The sequence below is a fragment of the Pseudovirgaria hyperparasitica genome (genome assembly GCF_010093815.1).
Source record: "Pseudovirgaria hyperparasitica strain CBS 121739 unplaced genomic scaffold EJ05scaffold_12, whole genome shotgun sequence".
In the NCBI taxonomy this organism is placed as follows: Eukaryota; Fungi; Ascomycota; class Dothideomycetes; order Acrospermales; family Acrospermaceae; genus Pseudovirgaria; species Pseudovirgaria hyperparasitica.
This window is the reverse complement of record NW_022985560.1, coordinates 678,531-702,370: the sequence shown is the minus strand read 5'-3', so window position 1 is coordinate 702,370 and position 23,840 is coordinate 678,531. Positions and strand designations below refer to the sequence as shown.

The window sequence follows — 23,840 nt, the reverse complement described above, 5'->3', positions numbered from 1 at the left end:
TGATCTTTACAAACACCCACAGCACACCCTCTCCCACTCCCCAGTCGCAATCCGAACAAGCCAAAAACTTCATTTTGCTCTCCCGCCACACCAGTCTCCACCCAACCAAACCCCACAGAACCACACACCACATCCCCAACCCAGCCCTAATCCAAACACCACACGCATCCACAAACACACAAACACCAGCAAGGCAACATGTAGCATCACGACATCACCCACACACAATCACAAAGACTAGGCACCAGGAAGCAAGTTTCAGAAAGCACACGCATTGGATATATTGCTACACTCTCTACTGCGGGGGCTGTTGGAGGAGGGCCAAGCGGGCACGAATCGACTCGCGCCGAGCCGCGAGCGTCATGCGAAGCCTGGCGTCGTTATCGAGAACGACGCGCTCGCCCAGACGATACGCCCTGATATCGGCGTCTGCCTCGCGCAGCCTGCGCTCGGCCCTCTGCTCCGAGGCCCTCGCGTCGGCGGCAAGGGCGGATGCGGCGGCGGCGGCGGAAGTGGCGGTGGAGGAGGAGGAGGAGGAGGAGGGGGAGGTGGTGGTGGTGGTGGAGGGGTGTTGGCGGCGGCGACGGAGCAGCTCCCTCTCCTCCATCTCCGCGAGATGGGACATCCACTGCTGTTGCTTTGCCAGGTATCTGGCGCGGCGCAGCTTGATGACGACCTCGTCGCGCTTCTGGGCCCACTCGGTGAAGACGACGGCCCAGGCGGCGACGCACTGGGCGGTGGAGGGGTCGCACTTCTTGATGCGCTCGTCCTCGGTCATGCGGATGCCCCGGAGGATGCCGAGGCAGGCGGTGCGCTCGGCGGCGTCGAGGCCACCACTATTGCAGGAAAGCAAAGTCAGCATAAGGGAATAAATATTTCGCGGTGTTAAGAGTGGGGAAGAGTGGGGTAGGGGGGAAAGGAGAGGGAGAAAGAGAGGAGAAGAGATAGGGAGAGGGAGAGGGAGAGGGAGAGGGAGAGGGGGAGAGAAGAAACTTACTTCAGGAGTTTGGTGCGAATCTCCAGCCTGATCTTGTCGTTCTCCTCGTCAATCAGGGATGTCAGTGCGTTGCGGGCCTCTTCGGCTTCGAGGAACTTCTTGACGTCGACGGATCCGTCCCTGTTCAGCTTTGCGCCGGGGTTTGCTTCTTCTCGGAGGAAGTACTGTGCGATGAACCAGAGCGAGACCTCGTTGGTTTGGTCGGACCATTCGTTGCTGCGTGCGCGGTGCACAAATTCCTTGTGCTTGCTGGACTGTGTGGCTTTGTCAGAGTCCATTGAAGAAGTCGAGGTGCGGGCGGCGTCGGAGTCTGCACCATACACGGTGTCTGACATTTGGGATGATGATTGCGGCATGGAAGAAGTTGTGATAGATCGTTGGGTTATTGGAGGGCGACGAGCTTCAGTGGGGGAGACGGGGCCAGTAGGACCGGTTACAGAACGCATCGATCCAAAGGACGTGCTAGCATCTCGGGGACCTGCGATGGCACCAGCGTTGGAGTCGATGACTGTCAAAGGTGATGTGGGGCTCATCTGACAAGTAACGTGTTAGCTAAAGCGGAAGGATGTGAGGTAGACTTAGGGCGATGCTTACGTTGCTACCACTACCGAAGGACGAAGTTGGAGACTTTCCTTCATATCGAGATCTCTGAGTATCAAAGTCAAGCAGGTCGGGCGACTGAGGGAGCTCTTTGGCAGTGCACATCATGTACAGCTGGCCGAGACTCTCACGCACAAAGAGGTATGCCTGGCGATAAGGGTCCTTCTCCCCGTATGTATCAGACAGGTGGAATTCTGGGAAAGGGTTGTTAGGATCTTTGGAGACGATCGGATGCTCATATCTCTCTGCGATAGTGACAGCAGTAGCAGGCTTGCGGTCCCTCTGGACGAACGTAGGGCCATCGGCGCCAAACAGAGGAGCATCATCAGGTCGTGGAGTTCTGTCAGGGTCATCATAATCACCGCCTCGGGCTCTGGCTTTGCCCTTGTTGCGTGGCGTGCGCTGTCCTTCTGCCTGCTGTGAAGACTCTTGTCCCTGGGATACGCTGCCAGTGAATAAGTCATCGACGTCTGTGGGACTGGCTGTCTGGGTGCTGGTCCAGATTCCAAGACCGAAGTCTCCAGTGCCAGAAATGCTGAGCTGCGAGAGATGCTGACCAAGAGTAGGTCGCGCAGGCGGAGCACGATTGACCTTGATCGGACTGGAAGGATCTGGCATATTCAAATTGAGCTGTTCATCATCATCATCACTGCCTCCTTGGTATTCGAGGATATGAGCAGGTAGTTGCATGTTATCATACTCGAACGGGTCAGAGTAGGTGCGCTGATGGTGCTGAGTACGATTGCTAGTAGAAGCAGAGTGAGAGTAAGGATCACCAGACGGTTCATAGGACGGAAGCGGACGCCTTCCTTGGTCTGACATTGCAGCAGATCGAAACGTGCCTGCCAGTGTTAGTCGAGGAATTGTTTTGAGGTCAAGCACAGCTTTCACACTGCTATAACAGCGCATCAAAGAAGCACACATACCTGAGATAGGAACTGGGAGTCGCGATCGGCGATTCTGGACAGGTCGAGATGGAAGTGCTGTTGGTAACTGCGATTCTCTGACACCAAGACTGCGTAGTCTTCGAGCAGACACTTGTCTTTCTTCCTCGTTGCGATAGACGCCAGGAACTCTATCGTCACGGCCGGTGTAAGCGGGGTCAAAGTCTGGAAATGGCTCTGTTGGGGCGTCGACGGAAATGTCAGACGATACGGCTGACCTTGCTTGTTCAAATTCTCCCAGAGCAGAGAGCATTCTTTGTTCTTCGATTGCGCGTGCTGATGGTCTTGCACGATCAACTCGCAGGGGTCGACCTTGCTGTTCTCTCTCGATGTTGTCTGACATGATGAAGGTGGTAAACAGCCAGAAACTGTGACGAAACTTGGTTGGTGAAGAAGGAAACACAAGAGGGGGAACACGCAAGGCGGTTATACTATGAAAATTTTCTTGTTATTCTTTGCTCACCGCGACAAGCACAGGTCCCCCTGGAACAGGCGGCGAGTGCGTGCTCAGTGCCAGCGGGCCAAGTGAACAAAGATCTTTGGCAAAATTATAGAATTCACTAGGCCCGTGCGCGTCAAGTAGAACCATGATATGGATTGAAAGACTGTGGAACATGAAAACGCTACTCCCTTTGACCTCAATGGTAGATGCTCGCTGGTCGTGCTGCGTGAGCCCGGAAAAGAAACTTTTGCTATGCACCCTGCGCTATGTTGAAATGCTCATTCATCAATGCAACCGACTTTTACTCCAGAAATGTAAAGAGATTCGTATGTACAACGTTGAGAGCGCGGTCGGCGTCGCGCTCCTCGATGACGCATGATATGTTGATCTCGCTCGCCCCTGAAGGAGGTTAGCGCCAAACAAGGTGAATCTGGTGACGATGAGGTGTGGACTTGCCCTGCGAGATCATCTCGATATTGATGTTATTGTCACCCAGGACACTGAAGAACTTGCCACTGATACCAACCATGTTCTTCAACTGCTTCCCAACGAGACTGACAATGGCCATGTCGGGTACGATATCGATAGTGCCGACTTCCCCCAAGTCCTCGACTGCTCCACGAAGGTCAGCATGGGCAATACTCCATTCATCCTCGCCCCCGCCTGCTAGCAGAGCTGCTTCGGAATGGATTGCCATGGACACGTGCACCTCAGACGAGGAGATAAGGTCTACACTAAGGTGCCAGCGGTCAAGGATAGAAAAGATGTTCATCAAGAACCCATGGGCACGTGTACGCTTGTTAGAATGCACGTTGAGAACAACTATGTGATGTTTAATGGTCACAGCGGTTGGACGCTTTGGCTTGCCGAAAGAAACACTGGACAGGAGCGTGCTGGAACGGCTTCTAATCATACGAGCCTCGGGCACTGGAGTCCCGGGGATGCTCTTTTCAACCTCGGAGATTGCATCTGGGAAGATGATAGTTCCGGCACTTCGAGGATTGATAACGTTCTTGATCCGGATTGGAATGCGAGCGCGGATTACCTGCTCCATGGTAAAAGGGTGAATGACTTCCGAGCCATAGAAGGTCAATTCGGCAGCCTCAGACGGAGTCACGGAGTCAATCAGACGAGCAGTTGGTACCTTGCGTGGATCGGCGGTGAAGATACCATCCACTTCCTTCCAGATCTGCAGCTCTTCTGCCTGAATGCCGATCGCAACGAGCGCGGCACAAAGATCCGTATAGCCACGTCCGATGACATTCAATAGTCCTCCAGGCACATTTCCAAAGAAACCTGTGATGACAGGTATCTTTTCTCCGCACGCAAAGACTTCCTGCGCGAGACTTGCGGCTAGATCAGAGTAGAACTTCTCGTTGAGTCCCTTGGGTGTAGGGGTATAGAGCACCTCAGACATGTCCACATATTGTGCATTGACTCCGCGGGCCTGCAATAGGGCAGCCATATAGCGGCAGCTCAGTTTTTCTCCTTTGCTGATAATCTTGTCTTCGACTCTCACGCTGACCTCCTCCAAGTGGTGGGCTGACTCCAAGATCCTGGTCAAATTCTCACATTCAGCTTTTACACCCGCAGTATATTCAGCAAGTATTTCCGGGGAGCCAAAAGTATCGGCGCCGGCTGCAACATGGTCGTTGAGAATCGCGTCGACAATCGGGCCATAGTTGCTGGTGGACTTCTTCTCGGCCTCGCGAGCTGCACGGAGGAGGCTGCATGCGTGACGCCACATTAGCCAATCTGCACCATGCAAGATGACTCTGCGAGAAATTGACTCACCGGTTCGTGGTGCCCTCAAGCTTGGTGTTGTTGCTTCTAGCAGAGCATACCACGGCAATCCGTTTGTTCCCAGCGAGGCCAGCTCTGCACGCGGTCAGCAATTGGCCATGGAGGAGAATCCATGTTTTCGTCTAAACTCACTGTACAATCTCGGCAATATTCTCCGCAAACTTGCCGACGCTTGTGCCCCCGAACTTGAGCACTACCCAGCCTCCGGGCAAATGCTTTTCCTCTTGGTGACTCGTTAACCGCTCGATTCCGTTCATGGCAGCGGCCATTGCATGTGTGTATATGGAGGAGGTATGGAGGTATTGAGGGGTGAAGATGTGCTATGGAGCAAGCGCGTGAGGACTGTGATGTCGTGAAAATAATCAGGAGAGGGTTCAGTTTATGAAGTGTATAGGTGTAGAGGGGCATTTTTCGTCTAGAGGGGTCCTCGGCCCGCCAAGACCCACTGATGAGTCTTCATGAGTCTGACAAACCCCACAAAATGGCGCACCTACATAATACGCGCCGACCGTCCCATCCGAGGCTCCCCGGATTCAAAAGGTTTCGACGATTAATAATGTGGATCATAACAGAAAGGCTCAGGCTGGAACAAGTGTAGCCTGAGGCCGACGAGATACTGGACCGGGGGACCCGGGGATCCTGGAAAGTCAAGCAATTGGATACCAGGATATATACAATGAAAGTACAGTATACAATGACAGGATACGATAAAAGTATGCAACAAAAGGTATACAGCGAAGTTATACAACAAAGGTATACAATGAATGGATACAATGAAAGAATACATATAATGAATGATACGATACGATACACATCCGCCTGTTTTATGAACAACCTTTCTATTGAAACAACCACCCCAGCCTCGCGACCAAGACGATTCCAGCTTCCGATAAGTTATTTTCTACTTCTCACATCTTATCCTCTCCTTCTCTTCATTGTGGCATCTTTTCAGGTGTATCTTAGCCACTCCGAGTGTGTGTAGTGATAGCATCCCCTCATTTTCATTCACACATTAGGGGGCTGCCCGTGGGTAGAACCTCGTCCACCTTCGCTCACACTACCCAACTCTGGGCTCGTCGAACGTGCCCCTGCGGATCCTCTAAAGAGTGGCGCCACTGGGGATCCGTTTTGCGACGATTGACCGTTCTGTGGCATTGTGGCCGTATCAGGAGCCCCGTTCAACGGATTCATAGGATTTGGGCCTGTCCACATTGACCTCCCGTCCGAACTCATTGACGATGAGTCCTTTTGTGCCAAGGACGATGTTTCTCCTTTTCGAAGCGCGTCCTCAATTGGTCGGCCTGGGGGCATACCCGGGGTTGAGGGCGAGCCTGGGCCTGAGGATATACCATTTGTCGGCGCAACCCCCCCTTTGGACGTGGGCGGCACTGGCGCTGTATTTAGAGACTCCGTCTGATTTACCGCACCTTTGGTATCGACCGTCATGCCCTCGGAATTTCGCCCATAAACGACACATCGCATGGACCCAAAGAGGAATGGGGATTTTTTTGGAAAGTTCATGCTGGGGTTGATACACAATTCCCGCTTAAGCCCGTTATTCTTCTTGTCAGGAGGCACAAAGTCTGTCCTCCATTCGAATGGCGTATTCTTCATATAGGCGGGCTTATCGGAGTTGCAATTGTTGCTCTGCCACATCTGGCAAGTGACATCTGTCTCTCCGTCTGCTTCGAGCTTTACACTTTTGAAATTCTCCCACTTGAAGCAATTGTCGTCATTCGGTTCGGAACTACCGGGGTTAGGTTTGAAACTACCGGGGTTAGGTTTGTAATCCTGCAGACAGCCTACCTCCGGATAGTAGCTGACGCAGGGTCCGCCTGGCTTGCAGTCTTCCGCGAAGACAAATGGAATGGCGAGGAAAGCCGCAAGCAAGACGGACGGCTTGAGGGAAGACATGATGCGAAAGAGTGTGGCTTCTAAAAAAAAAATTGGATTAATCATCGGACACACAAATGTTTCTGCTGAACAGCAGGTAGATAGAAACCTACATAATTTTTTTTTTCCGGGGGGAATGACCTGGTGTGGAGTGACTTGGGCTCCTTGTGATGTAGAACCTTCTTACTTGCCACGGCCATAGCTGTCTTTATATAAACATATATGTCTATATGTGTCTATATGTGTCTATCATGCTCAGGACTGTATGAGGTATTAGCTGGGGGGTTTTTTTTTATCGCAATGAAATTAAGGGCTGCTTGTGCATGCGCGTTTGAATGTCACTGTTTGGTGTGCTGTTGTGTGGTAAGAGCGTGCCCAGACCAACTCGGGCGCTATTCATAATAATCCGAAGTTATTTCGCGCAGAATCATTCAGACTGCGACACTCGACTCGAGGGCTCATCCTCGTTTACACTGGTGTTAGAAACGTCCGTCTTGGCATGCCGAACTGCCGAATCCATGTCGTAGGATTCAGTGACCTCACTGCCCCTCGTAAGTGACTGTGTCAACTTCAGCACGACCATCTCGACGTTGCCAGACTTCACCGGTAAATACTAAAGACAACTCAATCAACCAGGATGCTCGAGGCGGCTATTTGTATTTCGAGTGACATGAAATGAAACATACAATCATGATACCCCTAAGGCGCCACGCTATGCATATGGCCGTCTGAAAACAGCCTCCTGAGCCTGTGCCTAGGATGTCAACCAGAAAGGCCAATAACACCGTTTGCGCCCAATAGCGGTCAAAAATGTTCACGCCGCGGTGCTCCGTTCGCCAGGAAATTCACTCATCTTCTGTAGAGGTTTCTGTCTCCCCTGTCGCGGTCTCTCCTATCCCTATCTCGGCGATCTGGACTTCTGCTCCTCGTCCGCCGCTGCAGACCTTGATCGCGGTAGCGCTCTCTTTCCACGTATTCATCTCTCCTAGGCCGATCGTCTCGTGACGGTGGTGGATCATCTCTCGAATCATGTGATCCACGTCGCATCTCTCTGGTGGGAAGCTCATCGCGGTCTTTAGACACTCGGTCTCGCATATAGCTTGGTACGTAGGTATCGACATTACTCTTACCAGGCCCATTGCGAGCAGGTCCCCCTCGGTCCCATTCACGATCACGGTCGCGACCCTCCGGGCCACGATATACTGGGGGTGGGTTTGGGAGAGGATGACGACCCTCTCCCGGTGGCGGTGGAAGGGGATGTCTGTAACCTGGGTCATCTCTACGTCGACTTTCATCTTGCCATTGTTGGCGTGGAGGCCCGTCTCTGCGATCGTTACGGTCGTATCCCCGGCCATAATTCCCTGCTCGAACTCCGGGCGGCGGCCCTGGCGGACCTCTTTCATAGCCACGAGGTCTTTGATCCCTCTCACCATTCATCCATTGACCATTAGGTACGCCGGGCGGTGCTTGTGGCGGACCTCCACTGGCTCCGAAAGACTCACCATTTGGCCCCATGCCAACCGTTCCACCAGCAGGTGCTGGTGGGAGAGCAGCCTTGTTACCACGGGTGCTTCGCCGGTCGAGTTCATGTGAATCCTGAAAGGTAGGGAGGTCCTCTGGCTTGGCTGGTAGAGGGTCAGACTTGAAATAGGGATGTTGTAACGCATCCAGAGCATTTATACGTTTACGCCAGTCCAGCTTGAGAAGCTCTTGCAGTAGAGATATTGCGGAGGAGCCTTGCCTACAAGATATATGTCAGCAGTGTTGGTGTGATGTTGGATGCGATGTATACATACTCCCTAAACGTTTGAGACAGAGTACCTTTGCGAAGCGGGAATTGCTTTATCCCTTCGCAGCCAGGCAGCTGATTCCACCCAGGCATATTAGCGTCAGTCGGTGATCCGACTAGATCAAAGATGAGATGAATCTGGTTCAAATCGCTGTTCCCCGCCATGATGGGTTTCCGTTTGAACATCTCCCCAAACACACACCTAGTCAAAGTTAGCTGTCGAAGAGGCCGTACGGTCGAGGGTCGTACCCAGCGCCCCACATGTCAATCGCCGTCGTGTACTTCCGCAATGATAGCAATAATTCTGGCGGCCTGTACCATCTCGTCACGACCAGCGCGGTATACTCTCTGTTGGCCTCGCCAGCACCTCTTCCTGCTCTGGGTACCTCCTCGTCATAATGTCTTGCAAGTCCAAAGTCCGCAATCTGGAGGATGCCCTTGTTGCTGATAAGCAGATTCGCTGCCTTCATATCTCGATGCAGAATCTTGTTGTCGTGTAGATATCTCAGACCCTCCAGCAATTGCAGCATGTAACATTTGATCTGCGGCTCCGTGAATCTGACGTCAGGGTTGTCCAGCAGTCCACTGAGATCATGCTCCATATACGGTGTAACCATGTAAAGTACTGCTTTCTTGCGACCTTCTCCTTTTGGCCTCTCCACGGCCATCTCCTCGAGTTTCAGGACGTTGATATGTGACAGCATCTTCAACAATTTGATCTCCCTCAATGCTGTGATCGGGAACCCGTCCTTCTCGTTGTGCATGAGGATTTTCTTGAGCGCTACGAGCTGTGATGTCTTTCGCGATCTTGCCTTGTGCACTTCGCCGAATGTACCTTCGCCCAATTTATCCATGACCTGGTAATCTCGTATCGACGAGCAGCCTTTGTATGTGCGTTGAATAGGGGTGACGCCTGTTGGCGTCGCCTGTGCCGGAGGAGAAGTCATCTTCGTGACGAGTCTGAACAATCTAAGCCACTGTTCCACCTCGATCTCAGCGGATCGAATCCTCAGTCTCCGAGTTCGAGAGAGGCTCTGAAATTATGATGATGATGCGCAGGTGTGAAGGTGACGACATGGATAGACAGATTATATGAGCGCAAACATGCTCATAGATGCGGGGACGGAGATACGTCGAGGGTCTAGGCGAAAATAACTATTGTAATGGAGTGAACAATTGTCTGATCAAGATGAACGGGCGCGCGAGAATGCGCTGGGCGGGGCCGAATGATCGCCGAGAGATTAGATCTGAACTAGCGATCATCACCTCGTCCGTCACAACCTCATCTCACGGCTCATAGTCGTGGAATCTCCGATCAATTACAGCTTCACACAACAAGCATGAGGAGGTATGTCGCTTGACAATAAACAACTGGACTTTCTAACTATCGGTAGAACCCTACCACTCTTTGCCGGTCATGGCAAGCCTCATGCTGCCAACGGACACCCTGTCCACGTTCATCCTGCTCGACCCCTCTACCGTTTCTTCGCCCTTGCACTCCCAGCAAGCATGTGGTTTTTTGTAAGCTAGCAGCAATGCCTCTTGCGGGAAATAGCATTGATGATGATGACAGTTGATGTACCGCGCAAAGAAAGATGGACCAGCATTGCTGGGATGGAAACATCCTTGGGATCATTGATCGACGCTTAGATTGGAGGATCGTAGCCGAAGAAGGGAGATGTATATATGAAGGTTCATAGTGTATTCAAACACTAAGAAGACTCCACATGGGGATTGGGAGGTGTTTCTTATGTCAAACAAATCACTTGAGGAAGGCTTTACTCCTGCAGATCTCCGCCCAGAAACATCACGAAACTTTTCAGACTGACCACAGCAGCCTTTATAATTTATCCATCTACAGGTACCCACAGCAAATCTATATCATGTATTGAATCACCATTCGACTGAGTCTTACATGTGTCTCGTACATGATATTAAGAGTCATCGGCACGACTCTCCTTGAATTGAAAGAGAGACAAAAGCACACCAAAAAGTGGTATGACCGAAGAGAAACGCAAAACAAAACTCATATCGCGCGGGTCGAACTTGTGACCTTTGGGGAACCGAGAAAGCCGTAACAAACTGCGCTTTTTTATCCGTCGTTGATGCCTCTAGACTAAGAGGACAGTAGTGACAGTAACTGTGAGTTGTCAAATCCGAACCAAATATATACTGTGTATGGCAGGACAGACGTCATCTAGGCTGAGGCTGCCTGTTCATGTGGCGCTAGTGATGTTCCCAATAATCAGAAATGGCACGATCAATCAGGGTCGCGTCACGTTGAACGCGTCGGTGAAAGTCTGTTCGGGAGCCTGCCATTACCTCATACCTGATGCCCACACTATCTACAGTACCTCACTCTTTCTTCTCTTCTCTCTTCTTCTCTACTGCCGCTTCTCAAACAAATAATGCCCGACACCCCATACCTCGCCCCCGTCCCAGGCAAACAGCTCTGCGCACGCCATATAAAACACCTGCCAGCGCACCCACCATACACTCGCCTTGTCTGCCCCGTATGTCTCTACCAAATGCGGCCAAATCTCCTTCTTCGATGCACACATCTTGCTCAACCAATCCTCACACGTCCTCGCGTAGTGTTTCCCATTAACATACCATTGTCTTGTTAGCGTCAAATCCCTCTGGAAGAAATGCATCAGGTCGGCGCTTGGCATTGTGCCTCCCGTGAAGAAGTGTGTCGTCATCCACCCGTCCTCGAAGTCGTATGGTGTATTAGCGTGGTGGAAAATATGCAGAAAGAGCTTGCCTGATGGGACCAGGGCGTGGGAGACTTTGGCCATGAGGAGCTCATAATTCTTCATGTGCTCGAAGAGTTCGATCGATATGACGCGGTCGTAGGCGGCGGCTTCGAAGGTGTGTTCGACGACGTCACCGGTGACTATGGTAAGGTTCTTCAGGCCTAGAGCAGCGGCGCGGGCGTCGATGTATGTTTTCTGGGTTGCGGAATTGGAGAAGCCTGTTATAGGGGATTTGGGAAAGCGCGCGGCGAGGTAGAGAGACAGACTGCCCCAGCCGCACCTGGCCACGTGATGTTAGTATTAAGGTTGCCTTTGACTTGTGATTGGCATAGGATATCAGGAAAGAGGAAAACGTGGGCATACCCCAGATCTAAGACACTCATTCCATCCACTACACCCGCCCGCTGCACATATAGATCAAGCATCCGATCCTCCGCCTCTGCCAGACTGCCTTTGATTCCCCCGCGACCATCATCTTCATACAAGCAACATGAGTACTTCATACGTGGCCCTAAGCATGCCGCCAAGACTCCTGTACCAACTTCGTAGTGCTGTTCGTTCGCCGTTTTGGTCTCAATGGCAATCGGACGCGTGCGCAGCAAGTCGACATACTTCATTTTTGTGACCCACGAGCTCTCAAGGGATGTCGAGGAGATGAGCTGTATGCGCTGACGCAGCTGCGTGCGAATACCGAGACGGATTACAGCGTGCGGGAGGACACCGCTATCAAGGAGAGCTTCGGTGGAAGCTGTTGCGGTGAGCCATGCTAGGTGCCGGTCAGAGAGATGCATCTTGCACAGGGGAGCATTTAATTTGATTACATAGATAGGATGTCATCGTGCTGATCGGTGCTATGAAATCGACCTGCGACCTCCAAGCGTCTAGAGGAATGATCGTTGGGTCTATCTTTCATGGGATCACGATGCTGTAAGCGTGGTGTTGAGGTTTCCAAAAGATGACGATTAGTATCGCTGGAAACGGGTGAGTTAGGGCGGGATTTGATTGGGTAGGGCGGGGCAACAAAAAGCACAAACACTACATGCGCCTGATTGGCTTCTCTTTGAGATGTTGATTATTTGGGGTAGGTCGAACATAAAAGATTATTTGAGTTTGATAGATTCGGAACAGCAGACCAAGTTTTTGCGTGCCAGATCCGTGCCATTGCTGGTTTCTGCTTCAATACTTCTCGTAGAGCTTAGAGTAGCCCAAGGCTCCAAGCTACGAACGCTCTACTAAACAGCCGAGAGACTGCATGACGTACTTCAAAAATTGATCACATATTTGATTCTTTAGTGTATCGTGGTCAAGTCTCGACATAATAGTTTCAAATTGGTGAACATGCTGATTATGTGAGAGGGAAATCAGTGGATAGAGAATGTGGAACCTGGTAACTATCGTGCTAGTAGACTAATACCTACAGTGAAAGAAACTCCAGCATACGATTTACATAACTAAGAAAAAGGTTGGAAGCCGGTTGAGCTCACTGAAAATAAGGCTGTTATCAAGGCTCGTCGGATTGGCCAAGCCGAGGGCGACCTAAAGAATTCCATACCATTTCAAAAGGAAGCAAGTCGACGAGAACATGTCACAGTAGATAGGGGCACAAAATAAATTTATGCTAATTAATGAAGATCCATGTGTTGCACGGCAGCTGTGGCGCTAATTTCTACCCTTGTAAGCTGAAGTCGCCTAGCATGGATGGATCGTCTCTCTCACGTTCCCTTGGTCTCTGCTTCGCCGTAGAAACATCCATTCAGGATAAATGCAAGTTGCTGCTCCGCTATGACCTGAAAGTCGATCGAGAAGATCACGACAGTCTGACGCCGCTGATGCATGCAGTCAAGAGGGAGAACTCCGACATGGTTCAATGATTGATAAAAGAAGTCGCTTTGATCATCATTTGCCTTGACATCCCTCACAGTGTAGAGTCACTCGCAGGCCAAGGATGCTCTATGGAACGCGGTCCGTCACTGCAGTCATCACCAAGCTGACTATGACAATCGTGGATAAGAGGAACGTCTTTAAGTGCGAAGGTATTTCTTCTGGGCCAGCCTAAGTCTTCCGGTTAATTGAAAGGCGGGGTTCTCCAATCCATCTGGCCAAGCAATACATCATGGTGAGTCCCCTGACCGTGAGGTTGGCCTCGATAATCTCTAATACGCATGGTGTTTTCTAGCCTCGCTGGTAATGAGAATTACAACTCACACTTCCTGCAAAGTCATATGCGTTCTTCATGCCGATCCCTGCCGCTATCACTGCACTACTTTTTCCTCTCATTTAACTTCTCATCAACCTTACGCTATGAACCTGCATGACGTCTATCAGGTACTGACTGTTCGGTAGATGCTTGTTGAAGGCAGCGTAAACTTGCTGTGTCTATCCTGACGGGCAATCCGCAAAACTTCACGTTGGACTACACGCGACAGGCATATCAATTCAAGCACAGTGCTTGAATAATCTGCTGTGACCATGGCTCACCTAGGGAGAGCTAGGCATGATTGCACATCATTACCACATTGTCACTGATACTTTCCATACTCTAGAAGGAAGAGCCATGTCATGTCTCTATCTATGAGCCTGGTATTGATTTCTTACTCTCATCTCAGGCATGCGCTGTCTCCGCGAGTACAGAATATACACGTTATCTCCGCAAGCTGCAAAACTAGTCGTGTCTATATGGATGAGAAGACGAGACGTCTCCAGACACATATTTGACAAATGGTTCAGGTACGCATATATGCACAGCTGCTCTCTCAGTTTATCCGGCAGACACACGTGGCCACCTCCACACTCCACATCAATCAAATTGAAGCTCTTAGAGACCTCCGATGATCCCATGTCTTTAATATCCACCAATCGGTCAACTGAAACGCCCATCTCCTCAAAAGCAATGGTCAGCCACGATTCTTTGATTGCGATTAATCAGACTAATCAGGAGGATACGAGGGATATTGAAAAAGATATTCTGGTTCACATCTTGTGGCAAAGCATGCGACGATGTCTTGAACACAATGGCCTCTGTTGACGCTTAACTACGCGTGACTGTGTATGTTATTCAACTTGAGTGTCCCAGTCTGTAGATCCTAATGCTGTCCAGTGTTCCTTTACATCCAACCGAGATAGATTTCATCAATAGTGGACCGTCGGATCAACAACAATTCTTAGCAGATGAGCTCCAATATCTCCTGCGGCTCTTACAGGCCGTTCCTGATTACAGTGTCCCGGAAATACCGTCCCGCATACCCTTGATATAGAGGACGACCAGGGGAATGATCTTAAGCCGCATTGGCATATCATAACATGACAAGTACCTTTCAGAAGATGCTTATTATCCATTATATATAGTGGTACCTCACGCAGAATCTTTCTGGTCTTTCCTATCTACAGATCAATCGAGGACCACGCTATCATATCACAATGTATCAACGCTTCACCCTCGCTTCAGCGCTGCTGAGCAGCGTCCACGCCCAGCTCGTCGGCACTCAACTGGCCGAAACACATCCCGGTATGACCTGGAAATCATGTACAGGCACCGGTGGCACCAGCTGCACATCCAACTCCGGCAAGGTTGTCCTTGATGCCAACTGGCGCTGGCTGCATGATAAAGGCGGCTACACCAACTGCTACACGGGCAACGAATGGAACAAGACCGCCTGTCCCGATAACAAATCCTGCGCCAGCAACTGTGCGCTTGACGGGGCTGACTACTCGGGAACTTACGGCATCACGACCGGTGGCGATAGTCTGAAACTAACGTTGGTGACCAAAGGCCAGTACAGCACGAACATTGGCAGCAGAACTTATCTTATGGAGAGCGATACGAAGTATAAGATGTTCAATCTGTTGAACAATGAATTTACGTTTGATGTGGATTTGAGTGGACTGCCTTGCGGATTGAACGGGGTGAGTGTTTATATGTTGTCTGAGAAGTCATGGCTGACAGCATACACAGGCTCTCTACTTTGTGGCTATGGATGCTGATGGTGGTATGAGTAAATACAGCACGAACAAAGCTGGGGCAAAGTATGGTACTGGGTACTGCGACGCTCAGTGTCCTCGTGACTTGAAGTTCATCGGGGGTGAGGTAAGACTAATTTGCTTGTCGACAATACTCCTTCTTCCAAATTTTTCTCACTTTGATTCGCGATCCTATGCTAATGCTTGACCTAGGGAAATGTTGAAGGTTGGACGGCTTCCTCGAACGATGCAAATGCTGGTGTCGGCGGTAAAGGCTCTTGTTGCGCCGAGATGGATGTGTGAGTCTTCCGGAAGATTTGGCTGAAAGTCGTGTGCTGATTATCCGGACAGCTGGGAAGCCAACAGCATCTCTACGGCATTTACACCGCACTCGTGCACACCTGTGGGGCCGTCCATCTGCAGCGGCGACTCTTGCGGAGGAACATACTCCGCTGATCGCTACGCTGGGAACTGTATGACCCTTCCATTCCAGTAACAGTGCATCAGCATGCAACGAACATGACAAGTAGCTAACGCATATATCACTAGGCGATCCCGACGGCTGCGATTTCAACTCATACCGCATGGGCGACACCTCCTTTTATGGCCCTGGGAAGACCGTTGACACAAAGTCCAAGATGACTGTCGTAACTCAGTTCATCGGGTCACCCCTGACCGAGATCAAGCGCTTCTACGTGCAGAACGGCAAGACAATTGCCAACTCACAATCGAAGATCCCCAATGTCACCGGTAACAGCATCACCACATCATTTTGTGATGCACAGAAGGCTGCGTTTGGAGATACCTACACGTTCAAGGACAAGGGTGGTATGGCGAGCATGAGCAGTGCTATGAGTAGAGGTATGGTGCTTGTCATGAGCTTGTGGGACGATCATTACTCGAACATGCTGTGGTTGGATTCAACGTATCCTACGTAAGTGATAGAAAAGTTTCACGGTGCTGGGTGGGTGCTAATCAGCTATTAGGGATAAGTCTGGCCCTGGATATGACCGCGGGACATGTTCCACGTCTTCTGGTGTTCCAGCTGATGTCGAGAAGAACTCGCCGGGCGCATCAGTGACTTTCTCCAACATCAGGTTTGGACCAATCGGTTCGACATTCAAGGCTTTGTAGGAGGTTCAACTCCAAGTGTGGGTCGGAGAGCTCGTGGAGCCTCAACGTTTTTAGACCATAGTTCCTGAACTGTACAACGCAGATCATGTCACGAATGATGTAGATAAACAACAAATACACTCGTTCACACTGTACATTGCTCTTGAGATAGAGGAAACCGTACATTTATAATTATCTATAGAGGCCCCGATTCACTGTTAGCGAGGTGAAGTGAATTGCCAGTCCACTCGGCAATCAACCTGCATCAACATTGTTTGATGTATCACTTCGGCCACTGATCTCATGACAGCCCTCTTCATCTCGTCTAGCCTGCCATTCAATCTCTGACCACTCCTTTCCTAGAGGCCGCCCGGACTGGTCACCCTAAATACTCCGCACCTCAATACCGTACCCTTCTTCCTCTCTTTACTACACCCTCCACCTTGTCGGCGCAACCTGTTACTTACTGTTCACAACCACCTCTCCGAAGTTACCAGCCAATCTTTCGGCCTTCTTCAGGTATGTCTAGAGATCCATAGCTTACCTGTACACTAGGTATCAGGAATGCTAGCTGATACAACCCACAGCCACTCCCAACGGCCATTATAATCGAATCTGACAAGATGCCTATGAACTGGGACACAGCCACCGAAGCCAAGCTCTTCAGCTTGCTACTGCGCGAGAGCAAGCTCTCACTCAGCGCAGACATTTTGAAGCGTATTGCGACAGAGATGGGTCCAGGTATGTTTTCTCTCTTCACCTCCTCATGCCAGCTTCACATCCACGACAGCTTCCCGTTTTCGTCCTTGCAATGCATCCCTGTTCTCGTCCTACAAAGCGCTGACTTGGCAACAGAGTGTACACCCAAAGCCATCACACACCGCATTGCAAAACTCCGCGCTCTGGGTGCTACGGCTGGCGATGGTACGCCTCCGGATGCAAACAGTTCAGCCCCTGCAACGCCCAAGAAGACGCGTGCCAAGAAGGCCCCTGCGACGCCCAAGTCGGCGAAAGGAAAGCGTTCAAAATCTGTCGTTGATGAGGATGATGAGGAGGTCAAGGAAGAGGTTGATGAGGCTGAGTTGGATCATGGTAGCGAGTCTCCGAAGAAGAAGAGTAAAAGGGCTGGCGTTAAGAAGGAGGCTCCGGTCTCTGATGCTGAGGAGGATGTCTAACTTCTACTATGACGTTGCTCGGATCTTGGAATCGAGATTGGATTCTAACGTTCTGGACAGTGATGGGTAGGTAGTAAATCCTAGAGTCCTAATGGTCTGCTGAGAAGAGCCCCGGGAGTGTTATGATGCTACATCATCTCCTAGTTGTCCTTCAAGGGTCTTCATGGTAGCAGACAGATCTTAAGAACGTCTAATAGCAGTTTATTCATGGGGGCGAAAGAACGTCTACCTCGCCTGGCGCTTGCTTCAAATATCGTGAGATGCGAAGTGAGTAGGCACTTTCCACCGGTCGTGCGCATGTAGTTATGACAAGTCGCAGTCAGCGATATCACGCACACTGGCCACATATCCAACCCATCGGCTCACACGAGCAGAATCTGTAAATACCTCTCACAGTTGCTAGCAGGCGTGGAATGAGCCATGGACGCTCACAGAGGACGGATACGCGCTTTGAGTGCCCGCTTCTATGATAATGCTTAGGTCAAATGCAACGGGCTCCAACTTGAGTGACACTTTTGGACAGAATATATCTAGTTGCATTGATCTTGTTGTCGATGTTGCAGCCCAAGGAGCTTTGCCCGTAGAGATAAAACATAATGGCGCAGACCAGCTACAGACGATCATGGTTGCATGCACCAGTCTGAACTATGAAGAGTACCCGAATGTGTGAATTCGATCAACCTGTTCGCTCTGGAGCGTTCTGCTCGACACATCTATAGAGTTATAATCTTATGCGCGGTTAAAAGGTTGAGGCGTGGTCCTGTAGAGAGGCTGCAAAACAGAGCTATCTAGAATGTCAGATGTTCAGCTCATCCAGTTTCATGGTATGATATACCTGCAATTTGATGGGGGCGGACCTCACGCTCTTATAAGAATTATAATTTGTGTGTAGTCAGTTGCAGTGTCCGTGCTCAAAACGGAGCAGAGTTTTGCAAACAAAATACGAGCAATACAAGCCTAGCTTACCTGCAGAAGCATTCCAGTCGACCGGACCATGGATGAATGTATCCCAGATATTTTTGCACTAAGTGAGATTGGAGTGAGAAATCAATCATTTTGGGCAATTGTCAAGTAGCAAACCCACTTTTCTGAGGGGTTTTATATTCGTGAATGATCCTCTCCTGGTCTGTACGACGAGTGGGGCAATTGAAGCTCGGTTCACTTCATTGGTTGAGACTCCACGCTAATGTCAAACCGACTGTGTCTCTATATATAACCAGCGCAATCAACTCAAACTCTTCTGCCTAGCTTGGCTTGTTTAGAAAGCCCTATTCGGTACGCAGAAGGTAGTGGAAGGGTAGATGGTTTGAGAAATCCCGAAAGCAAAATCTAAATTCGTACGATGTTGAATCGGCAGCAAGTCGAAAATCTAAGACGACTGTATCTTGTCAGCGGAGCTCCCGCCATAGCTTTAATGCCTCAGTACTGCTAGTTACATACATGTTCAAAACCTGATGGACATGGGTCCAATGACCGCTGGTCATGATCTATGATCGAATGTTAGAGCGACAGAATGAAGTATGTAGTCATTAGACCGGTGTACAATTCCCTCGCCCATAAAAACATATAAAGGCAACTAAATGGTTCTCGAGTATGTAACAGAGACAAACAGGAAGTCTGTCAATCACTTTAATCTCTGCTATGCGGGTTTTAAACACTCTCATTGCTATGACGGCCGTCAGCGGCATAGTCGTCGCCGCTCCCCGCGAACCCGTTCCTCCCGCCGGGCCCCACGACTTATGGGCGGAGGGCGCCGACTACTTGGCAGACTCCATGGAGTCATGGGAAAGCGCCTCCAGATCATGGAACCAAGTCGCCGGCCAATGGGCGCACGGAGTATACCAAGATTTCAGACAATATCTTCGCAACATTGCCCATCGCCCCAAACGCATGGCGTTGGCACTCTACGATGCATTCGCTGCAGAAGACAGCACCGCTCTCTGGAGGGAATTCACACACGTATTTGACCACTGGAGGCTACCCCGACATCTACAAGATGGATACGTTCGATGCGAGAAGCAAAGACTTGATGAATTCCAGATCATGAACGCTGTCAATAGGACACTCAAGTGGGCAGCATTGTTTGGACATAATGGGACAGAATTCAAACGCAGAGTGGATTTCCGTTATGCCGAAGCTAAAGCATTTGCCTGTGACTATGGCTGTGGACAGACCATCCATCCCGAGGACCTTGTACTCATGATGGCCGCAGTGAAGTACAAGTGCGGGAACAATGCGGGTTATTTCGCCATGGAGCCATGGAAGGCATCCTACGGTTATACAACTTGGGACAACGACAATTTTTGCTGGAGAAGGCGGCGGGAGCCATCTAAGAGGTTGAAGTGTAAACATTATTGAGTTTGTGTAAGTTCCACAGCAGATCCCTTGGGTACTGCTCCTCGAGTCTGAATAGGGCAGATCTTGAGTGAAAACAGTGTGTACAAGAGTGTTCTATCATCCTTTGTGTGTCCACCGACTGTTTTTCCTGTATATAGCAATACATAATTTACCTTATAAACAGGATGTCCATAAAGGGCACTACCACTTACAACATCTGATCTATGCGCCACCTCATACATACTCATACTCCTCACCTCCTACGTCCTAGCCTCTCTCACTGCGCTCAATTCTGTTTCATCAAATATTGATTTTTCGGGTTGAGCCCAAAGTCCTATCTCGCCCATGCCATATGATAATAGTCTCTAGCCTCGGGCTGAATTTGTCAAACATCGTACAAGATGCGTTTGGGTTGTAATCCCCGGCGTTTAGGAATAGTAAGCAACACCCACGGGTAGCACTGCATATGGCAAGACAGATTACTCAACACCTGGAATACCGAGTGAGTGCAGATTAGATACACGAGAAGAATATAGAGGCCAAAGCTCCGAATGAAGCTTCCTAAGCTGTACAGATGTCCATCTGTAGGCATCATGGGGACTTACGGCCGAACATGTGTTGCGTCGATGGGTCTGATTAGTATGCCAATCTTGCAATTCATGTGGTTGTGATTAGTATGAACATGCATGGATACGAAGTTCAAGCTTGTGCCTACATCCATCGTATGAGTTCCAGATGCATATAATGCAGCCCCGCTACTTCAGCTCTTCGATTGCCATCGTCCATCTTCCACTCCGGAACACCTCTCCATTTTAAGATTCAAAGAGATATAACCGACCATATTATCAACCATAACAATTCCATACCAATCCTGTACCACGCAATGTCACCTCTGCCCATAATCTTCGTCGTCGGCGGCACCGGTGCCCAAGGCCTCCCTATCGTCCATGCCCTCGCCCACACTAACCTATACACCCTTCGTGTCCTCACCCGTACCCCGACCTCCCCACGCGCCCAATCTCTCCTCGCCCTGCCCAACACGACACTACATGAGGGCACATTCACCTCCGAGACCTCTCTTCGCAGCGGCATGCGCGGCGCACACGGCGCATTCATCAACATCGACGGTTTCAACGTCGGCGAGGCCGGCGAACTCTACTGGGGGATCCGCACCTGGGAGATTGCACTAGCGGAGGGGGTCAAGATGTTTGTGTGGGGCAACCTGGAGTATGTGCATGCGATGAGTGGGTTTCGGGCGGAGATTCGGAGCGGACATTATGATGGCAAGGGGCGGGTGGGGAGCTGGATATTGACGCAGAGAGCGAGTGCGGCGGTGAGGGAGAAGGGGATGAGGGCGGCGCTGTTTACGACTGGGCCGTATATGGAGATGGTGATTGCGGCAGGCACGCTGATGACGCCGCAGGTGGAGGATGGGGTGGTGACGTGGCGGGTGCCGGCGAGTATGGATGGAAACGGGGCGGTGGCGCATGTTGCGCTGGAGGATTGTGGGGTGTATGTGTGCTGGTTGTTTGCAAATGAGGAGAGGGCGGATGGGATGGATCTTGGTGTTGCGATTGGGCACCTGCGATATGAGGATCTCGCGAAGGGTTTCGAGACGGTGACTGGGCATCCAGCGGTGTATGTTGAGACGGAGTTTGAGGAGTATTGGCGCGAGGGACCGATGGCAAGGGCGACGGATCTGCCTACGGGATATGCCACGAGTGTGGACGATCCGGCGGTGATGACGATGAGAGATAATTTTACCGGGTTTTGGCGTGTGTGGCAGGCAAGTGGAGGTGAGCACCCGCTGATAAAGAGAGATTATGCGTTGTTAGACGAGATCCATCCAGAAAGGATCAGGACGGCCGAGGAGTGGTTTCGTAAAGAGGATGAGAAGGGGCGTGAAGATGGTAAAGGGTCATTGTGGGAGCGAGTTCAGAAAGACTCTTTGAGGCCCTTGTTGAAGAATACGGAGGATCAGAGGAGTGGGGCTGTTCGGCCAAAGAAGTAGGTTCTGCAGCGAGAAAATTTGGGAATGGTTTTGCTGTTTAATAGTATTTGTCGGTGGAGGCCGTACGTGGTGATATGTCCTATGATTTGTGGTTGTAGTGGCCAAAGACAGTCACACGAATGAGACCCTTTTCAATCTGGACCCAGACCATACAAGTTATTGTTAAGCACAGGGAGGACTCCACCATCGACCATGTACTTTGCGAGTGCCTTCTCTTCCGTATCATTATTGACAACCCAGTATCCAATCGTCCAACTCTTAGAATCATCGGAATGGTCATAAACTCGATGTGCCCAATCTCCTATCCCTCCTTGTCCATCGCCACGTCTTGTACTGATGTTTTTGATGCACGCCGTCAGTAGGCTGAGCATGTTTCGCAGATGAGGAATCAAATGGAGCCATGAAGCTTTGTTCCAAAGCTGCATATGGCTTAGCTGCAAGTCTCTGAGACAACTTCGGTGACTCCTAAGAAACTGGAGTATGAATTCCTTAGACGTATCCATTCCTCGAAGGGTAAGGGAGCTCAGATGAGGCCAGTAGTTGTCACCAAAGGACATCGTGAAATCTTGCTGAAGCCAAATTCCCCGATTCGTAAAGCCTGTCAAATTTGACACCCAACTGGCGTAGTCCTTTTATCTCTTCAAGTATTTGGGGTAGATTCGTTAGATGGTCTGGCAAAGGTTTCGCATATAGTCGTCGGCAGTTCAAAGCGCGTGCGCCAATCCGAGGGCCTGGTTCACCTGTGCTAGGCCATCAAAGACCAGTTCCGATCTCGAGATAGAGCTTTGTGAGATGCAAACAGGAAGAACGATAGTACACCCTCGGTAGCACAAAGGCAACATAATCAACCCTTTCGGCTGTGAATATGGCAAGAGGAGTTGGAGCTGAAGAGCAGAGGATGAGGGCCATAGAAACTTGTCTCTGCCCAACTACACGTTCTCGAGCCTTATTGTACATAATCCCTTCTGTGAGGTTTGAGACACGCTCGGAAGTCTGGTTTTGGAAGTATGGTTGAGTGCTGAAATCCTTATACATGCGCTTGGCCATCTTAGGCTGCCGATATGACATCCACTTGCCAGTCACGCAGGTCAATTGAATCAGTTTTTGATTGCTGTTTCGAAAAAATTCCAGTCTCTCATGGTTGTCCACATGTCTTGCTGTCGTGCTACAGCAGCTTCAAAACGGGTATACGAGTTGAATGACTGCGACTCCGGACACCTGCTTCTTTGCTGAAGCGTTGACCTAGTCTCCCATGCCCGAAGGAACTGCCCATGGTCATTAGCGCGATATTGTTGAGCAAACTCTTCGTAATCATAATCCTGGTTTGCTTGCGACTTCCACTCGTTGTATGTACTGAGTTCGGGGTTCAGGAAAACGTTGTGATGGATAATGTGACGAACACAATTCGAGATGACGGGATGCGTGCTTATGTCCACAAGTCTTTGGTAACTATCCTCGTTGTCGAAGACTGTGACTTCTGAGAAAAGGTGCTCGGCCGCAACTACGGCAACTTGCTTATTCACGAGTCGGATCTGTCTCAAAGTTTCGATGTCAACCAACGATAGAACCATGTAGAACGGTTCCACAGAAATGGTATTCATATGCTAAATCGAAGCAGGTAGAGAGAGAGAAGGAATGATCAACAGTCGAGATGCATAACGGATGCAAAGTCCTATAGCATTCAATGATATCAGCAGCAACGATGTTCGCATGCGCATGTAACAGAGTGCTATAGTATTCCTCTGCAATCTTAAAAACAGTAGCCATCAAATCAAGGTCTCGCCGATATGTGTGTGCGGTAGATGTTTCGTGAAGTACTTTACGTTTACGTTGCACCAAGCGAGTAAGTGCTAAGTGTTGGCGTTTGATGGCACATTGTCGAAGGACCAGACTTACTGTCCAGTAGTAGCATGACAATGGAGGATTGCTCTTCAAAGGGTATAAATTGTCGATGATATCGATGGTATCATCAAAGTTATGAAGCTGATGCGAAGTCTAATTAATATCCGGTACCCATGGATGC

At 50.3% G+C, this 23,840-nt stretch overlaps 11 protein-coding genes across 11 annotated transcripts; 4 read left to right on the top strand and 7 right to left on the bottom strand.

The window, feature by feature from the left end:
• Positions 1-214: 214 nt before the first annotated feature.
• On the bottom strand, positions 215-3,084 carry EJ05DRAFT_86582 (uncharacterized protein). Its single transcript, XM_033750020.1, has 4 exons — positions 2,524-3,084; positions 1,592-2,439; positions 998-1,530; positions 215-836 (listed from the first exon to the last, which is right to left on the bottom strand). The coding sequence occupies exons 1-4, from the start codon at positions 2,882-2,884 to the stop codon at positions 296-298; spliced, it is 2,283 nt and encodes a 760-aa protein (XP_033598471.1). The 5' UTR covers positions 2,885-3,084; the 3' UTR covers positions 215-295.
• A 200-nt stretch (positions 3,085-3,284) lies between these two features.
• Positions 3,285-5,055, bottom strand: EJ05DRAFT_502492 (aspartokinase; the record flags this gene model as incomplete). Its single annotated transcript, XM_033747265.1, has 4 exons — positions 3,285-3,382; positions 3,422-4,710; positions 4,778-4,861; positions 4,919-5,055. 4 exons carry the CDS (start codon positions 5,053-5,055, stop codon positions 3,285-3,287), a joined length of 1,608 nt encoding a protein of 535 aa, XP_033598470.1.
• A 724-nt stretch (positions 5,056-5,779) lies between these two features.
• Positions 5,780-6,939, bottom strand: EJ05DRAFT_86502 (uncharacterized protein). The gene is made up of 2 exons (XM_033750019.1): positions 6,793-6,939; positions 5,780-6,720 (listed from the first exon to the last, which is right to left on the bottom strand). Exon 2 carries the CDS (start codon positions 6,698-6,700, stop codon positions 5,792-5,794), a length of 909 nt encoding a protein of 302 aa, XP_033598469.1. The 5' UTR covers positions 6,701-6,720; positions 6,793-6,939; the 3' UTR covers positions 5,780-5,791.
• Positions 6,940-8,242: 1,303 nt separating this feature from the next.
• Positions 8,243-9,415, bottom strand: EJ05DRAFT_441559 (Pkinase-domain-containing protein; the record flags this gene model as incomplete). Its single annotated transcript, XM_033741996.1, has 3 exons — positions 8,243-8,420; positions 8,476-8,670; positions 8,718-9,415. Coding segments are annotated over 3 exons (1,071 nt in total), but the record flags the coding sequence as incomplete, so codon positions are not given.
• Positions 9,416-10,852: 1,437 nt separating this feature from the next.
• EJ05DRAFT_441882 (S-adenosyl-L-methionine-dependent methyltransferase) lies at positions 10,853-12,015 on the bottom strand (the record flags this gene model as incomplete). The annotated part of the gene is made up of 2 exons (XM_033742008.1): positions 10,853-11,504; positions 11,588-12,015. The coding sequence occupies 2 exons, from the start codon at positions 12,013-12,015 to the stop codon at positions 10,853-10,855; spliced, it is 1,080 nt and encodes a 359-aa protein (XP_033598467.1).
• A 2,154-nt stretch (positions 12,016-14,169) lies between these two features.
• On the top strand, positions 14,170-16,445 carry EJ05DRAFT_455115 (1,4-beta-D-glucan cellobiohydrolase-like protein). Its single transcript, XM_033742465.1, has 6 exons — positions 14,170-15,127; positions 15,177-15,308; positions 15,395-15,480; positions 15,533-15,654; positions 15,731-16,115; positions 16,168-16,445. Exons 1-6 carry the CDS (start codon positions 14,642-14,644, stop codon positions 16,313-16,315), a joined length of 1,359 nt encoding a protein of 452 aa, XP_033598466.1. The 5' UTR covers positions 14,170-14,641; the 3' UTR covers positions 16,316-16,445.
• A 129-nt stretch (positions 16,446-16,574) lies between these two features.
• On the top strand, positions 16,575-17,571 carry EJ05DRAFT_512584 (uncharacterized protein). Its single transcript, XM_033748349.1, has 3 exons — positions 16,575-16,813; positions 16,882-17,035; positions 17,150-17,571. Exons 2-3 carry the CDS (start codon positions 16,918-16,920, stop codon positions 17,467-17,469), a joined length of 438 nt encoding a protein of 145 aa, XP_033598465.1. The 5' UTR covers positions 16,575-16,813; positions 16,882-16,917; the 3' UTR covers positions 17,470-17,571.
• A 1,287-nt stretch (positions 17,572-18,858) lies between these two features.
• On the top strand, positions 18,859-20,025 carry EJ05DRAFT_86131 (uncharacterized protein). The gene has a single exon (XM_033750018.1). The coding sequence runs from the start codon at positions 19,111-19,113 to the stop codon at positions 19,825-19,827; it is 717 nt and encodes a 238-aa protein (XP_033598464.1). The 5' UTR covers positions 18,859-19,110; the 3' UTR covers positions 19,828-20,025.
• A 567-nt stretch (positions 20,026-20,592) lies between these two features.
• On the top strand, positions 20,593-22,032 carry EJ05DRAFT_478058 (NmrA family protein). The gene has a single exon (XM_033744374.1). The coding sequence runs from the start codon at positions 20,690-20,692 to the stop codon at positions 21,815-21,817; it is 1,128 nt and encodes a 375-aa protein (XP_033598463.1). The 5' UTR covers positions 20,593-20,689; the 3' UTR covers positions 21,818-22,032.
• On the bottom strand, positions 21,883-22,644 carry EJ05DRAFT_86101 (uncharacterized protein). Its single transcript, XM_033750017.1, has one exon. It carries the CDS (start codon positions 22,372-22,374, stop codon positions 21,949-21,951), a length of 426 nt encoding a protein of 141 aa, XP_033598462.1. The 5' UTR covers positions 22,375-22,644; the 3' UTR covers positions 21,883-21,948.
• On the bottom strand, positions 22,571-23,780 carry EJ05DRAFT_512581 (uncharacterized protein; the record flags this gene model as incomplete). The annotated part of the gene is made up of 2 exons (XM_033748348.1): positions 23,036-23,780; positions 22,571-22,982 (listed from the first exon to the last, which is right to left on the bottom strand). The coding sequence occupies exons 1-2, from the start codon at positions 23,416-23,418 to the stop codon at positions 22,571-22,573; spliced, it is 795 nt and encodes a 264-aa protein (XP_033598461.1). The 5' UTR covers positions 23,419-23,780.
• Between the last annotated feature and the right edge of the window lie 60 nt (positions 23,781-23,840).

Excerpts from the sequence above, each read along its gene's own strand:
- EJ05DRAFT_86502 (XM_033750019.1), bottom strand. The coding sequence starts at position 6,700 with ATGTCTTCCCTCAAGCCGTCCGTCTTGCTTGCGGCTTTCCTCGCCATT.
- EJ05DRAFT_86131 (XM_033750018.1), top strand. The coding sequence starts at position 19,111 with ATGCGGGTTTTAAACACTCTCATTGCTATGACGGCCGTCAGCGGCATA.
- EJ05DRAFT_478058 (XM_033744374.1), top strand. The coding sequence starts at position 20,690 with ATGTCACCTCTGCCCATAATCTTCGTCGTCGGCGGCACCGGTGCCCAA.
- EJ05DRAFT_86582 (XM_033750020.1), bottom strand. The coding sequence starts at position 2,884 with ATGTCAGACAACATCGAGAGAGAACAGCAAGGTCGACCCCTGCGAGTT. Across the intron at positions 1,531-1,591 it reads CCTTCGGTAGTGGTAGCAAC|ATGAGCCCCACATCACCTTT; the intron begins GTAAGCATCGCC and ends GTTACTTGTCAG. Across the intron at positions 837-997 it reads ATTCGCACCAAACTCCTGAA|TGGTGGCCTCGACGCCGCCG; the intron begins GTAAGTTTCTTC and ends TTCCTGCAATAG.
- EJ05DRAFT_512584 (XM_033748349.1), top strand. The coding sequence starts at position 16,918 with ATGCCTATGAACTGGGACACAGCCACCGAAGCCAAGCTCTTCAGCTTG. Across the intron at positions 17,036-17,149 it reads TGCGACAGAGATGGGTCCAG|AGTGTACACCCAAAGCCATC; the intron begins GTATGTTTTCTC and ends ACTTGGCAACAG.
- EJ05DRAFT_86101 (XM_033750017.1), bottom strand. The coding sequence starts at position 22,374 with ATGTCCTTTGGTGACAACTACTGGCCTCATCTGAGCTCCCTTACCCTT.
- EJ05DRAFT_455115 (XM_033742465.1), top strand. The coding sequence starts at position 14,642 with ATGTATCAACGCTTCACCCTCGCTTCAGCGCTGCTGAGCAGCGTCCAC. Across the intron at positions 15,481-15,532 it reads TGTTGCGCCGAGATGGATGT|CTGGGAAGCCAACAGCATCT; the intron begins GTGAGTCTTCCG and ends TTATCCGGACAG. Across the intron at positions 15,655-15,730 it reads TGATCGCTACGCTGGGAACT|GCGATCCCGACGGCTGCGAT; the intron begins GTATGACCCTTC and ends ATATATCACTAG.